Source organism: Triticum dicoccoides, unplaced genomic scaffold (assembly GCF_002162155.2).
Source record: "Triticum dicoccoides isolate Atlit2015 ecotype Zavitan unplaced genomic scaffold, WEW_v2.0 scaffold59314, whole genome shotgun sequence".
NCBI classification, from domain to species: Eukaryota; Viridiplantae; Streptophyta; class Magnoliopsida; order Poales; family Poaceae; genus Triticum; species Triticum dicoccoides.
This window is the reverse complement of record NW_021284603.1, coordinates 42,512-45,457: the sequence shown is the minus strand read 5'-3', so window position 1 is coordinate 45,457 and position 2,946 is coordinate 42,512. Positions and strand designations below refer to the sequence as shown.

Genomic DNA, 2,946 nt, shown 5'->3' with positions numbered 1-2,946 from the left:
AACCAAGCTAAATTTTTGCACTTTCATTCCTTCTAATCTTCTAGTTTGCTTGTTTAACTAACATTCAGGCTATGTTGGCGTCTTGGACTAACCGCACGGATCCACCACAAATGGGACCCCCACCACCACCTGCGGGAGAACCCCCACACGTGCCCACGTTCGATGAATGGGTGGCACTAGGCAGTGATGGTCCGGTTAGTACATTTGCCTAACTACTGGCAAACTAGTTCTCGTTCATTCAATACTATCATATCATATTTACCGTTAGAATCTTTTCTGAAACATGTAGGGGACCGGTGGCTCGACTCCTGCTTCGTCGACCCCAGTCACTCCGATCTGGCAGAGTGGTGGTGGTCGCGATGGCGGTTTTGGCGGAGGTGGTGGTGGTTTTGGCGGAGGAGGTGGTGGTTTTGGCGGAGTAGGTGGTGGTTTTGGCGGAGGTGGTGGTTTTGGCGGAGGTGGTCTTGCTTGATGATTCCGTGCATGTGGCCATCGTGCCATGCCTTTCATATTCCTACTTTTATGATGTTTCATGTCTTGCACTACTTTTATGTTCATGAACTTCCGTCAGTGATGATCTTTAGATGATGTGATGAACTTGAGTATGTTTAGATGATGATGGTGAACTTGAGTATGTTTAGATGAACTTGAGTATGTTTACATGATGAATTGTCATATTTCTGCATAATTTCATATTGTTCTGTTTTGAAATGTTGTCAAATGAATTGGAAAAGAGAAAACAGGGAAAAAAACTATGCCTACGGCAAAGCCGTCGGCATATATAAGCCCAGGAGTTACCAGGGCTCGCCACATGGCACATCTATGCCTACAGCAAAGCCATAGGCATAGCTGAAAATCTATGCCGACGGCTTTGCCGTAGGCATAGCCCTGCTGCCAGGAGGAACCAGGAAATGACACATGGCAGAGATATGCCTACGGCAAAGCCGTCGGCATAGATTCATCTATGCCTACGGCTTTGCTGTAGGCATAGCCCTGCCACCAGGAGTACCACGGGTTGCCACGTGGCGGAGGTATGCCGACGGCTTTGCCGTCGGCATATCTCTGCGACGTGGCATTGCGTGATTCATGAGCGCTTTTGACGGCGCCGTCCGTTGTCGTCAGACGAAAAACACTGCCGACGGCTATACTATGCCGACGGCTGACGTCAGGCCGTCGGCATAGGCCCCTATGCCGACGGCTATACTATGCCGACGGTCTAACAAGACTACGTTGACGACATCTACGCTGACGGGCCTATGCCGACGACAACCGTAGGCATAGATCTATGCCGACGGCTTAGGGGCCTATGCCGACGGCCCGTGGCCGTAGGCATAAACCGCGAGTCCGGTAGTGAGATAAACATATTGTACACTTGATCTTATAGTTTCATGGCATATTTCCTTTTCGCTGCAAGTGTCTCTTTCTGTAGACGTTCTGCTTGATTTCCTTGCTGTCTTATATATCGGATACTTTCGATCATATTACCGTTTAGCCTCTTTTTTGTTCTTATTTTCTATCATATTATTGTTTTCCTTAGATAGGTTTTTGACCTAGCACCTATCAAATTGTTGTTGAAGAAATCGGTATTTTGTGCTAGTAATTTTGAAAAAACTGATACAATGATAGGATTATGTGGCACAACACTTCATCTCACTGCAAAACCTGCTATCCCAGGAGCATTTACAGTATGTAAGATGTACAGTTTACACTTTTTCAGATAAAATACACAGACCACTAAAATCACAGCTGCACAGCAGCTAGAGGTGATATCCCAGCCTATGATGAGGCCATATGCTCGGCTGTTTAATTTTTATTCCCAAAACTAAACCACAATTAATCAACATAGGGGATAGGGCTCCCCCAAAAAGAAGAAACAGAGTGACAAGGAAAACACAACAGATAACAAATGACTCTTGCTCAAAACACAAGCCCTGACCCCTGGAGCTTCTCCTGGACAATGCGGTCGAGCTTCTCCCCCATCTCGCGGCTCATGTGGTTCGCCCAGTCCCCTACCTCTCCTTTTCGATAAAACATGGAATTATAAATATAAACTTTATTCCCATGGTCAACCCCACCGACCTGGTTCACCTGTAGCCTGGTGAGCTTCTCGAAGCTGCACAGCGTCGCCACCTCCTGGGCAACACCACAGCTCTCCTCCTCCTCGGTCAGCGGGACGCCGAGGAAACTCGCTAGCATCTTCACGACTCGTGCTGGGTCCAGCTTGATCTCCTCATACTTGAGGAAGAGGACGGTGTCCGGCCTCGCCATGCTCTCCTTCCAATAATCGAGGCAGTGGTCCCAAAAGGGGCCCTTGGGCGAGAACCCCTCGCAGAACATGCCGAAGGCGTCTTCCATCGATAGGGCGGAGTCATCCTGAGCCACCATGTTCTCGAAGTGCAGCCTCGAGACGAGCGTGTCCTTGGGGTCCCGGCACAGGTACACCACCCGGCAGCCGAGCGACCACGTCTCCGGCGTGAGCAGCGACATGGGCATGTGCGTTGCGAGAAGCCTTGGGGATGGGAGCGCGCCGAGTTCGGCGTGGTCTCGGCCAGCAACACCAGGGATCTCGATGAACGGCACGAGGTGCTGCGGGTGGCGGGTGAGGAGTGGGTGGTCGGGGGCGCCGAGGCCGTGGCGGGACCGGGTGGCGACGGCGAAGGCTAGGGCCTTGAGCCAGGTGGTGCCGCACTTGGGCTGCGTGGCGAGGATGACATCTTCGGCTCGAGGGGCGAAGGCCCGCCTGGCACGCAGGACCCCCTCCAGCATATTCCGATTGAACCAGTAGCTCTTGTACTGGATGAGCGGTTGCGGCCACCCCTCCCGTGATGGGAGTGAGGTTATGAACTCCTTGAGACTCTCTTCCGATAGGGCGTCGTCCGGCGAGCTCTGGGTGGTGGCGCCCTCAGGCGAGCTCGTCCGTGGAGCTGCTGCTGGCGGTTGGGCCAT

The 2,946-nt window shown here is 51.9% G+C and overlaps 1 protein-coding gene across 1 annotated transcript; it reads right to left on the bottom strand.

Annotated features, from left to right (window-relative positions):
- Positions 1–1,843: 1,843 nt before the first annotated feature.
- LOC119347118 (cytosolic sulfotransferase 5-like) lies at positions 1,844–2,946 on the bottom strand. The gene has a single exon (XM_037616069.1). The coding sequence runs from the start codon at positions 2,944–2,946 to the stop codon at positions 1,918–1,920; it is 1,029 nt and encodes a 342-aa protein (XP_037471966.1). The 3' UTR covers positions 1,844–1,917.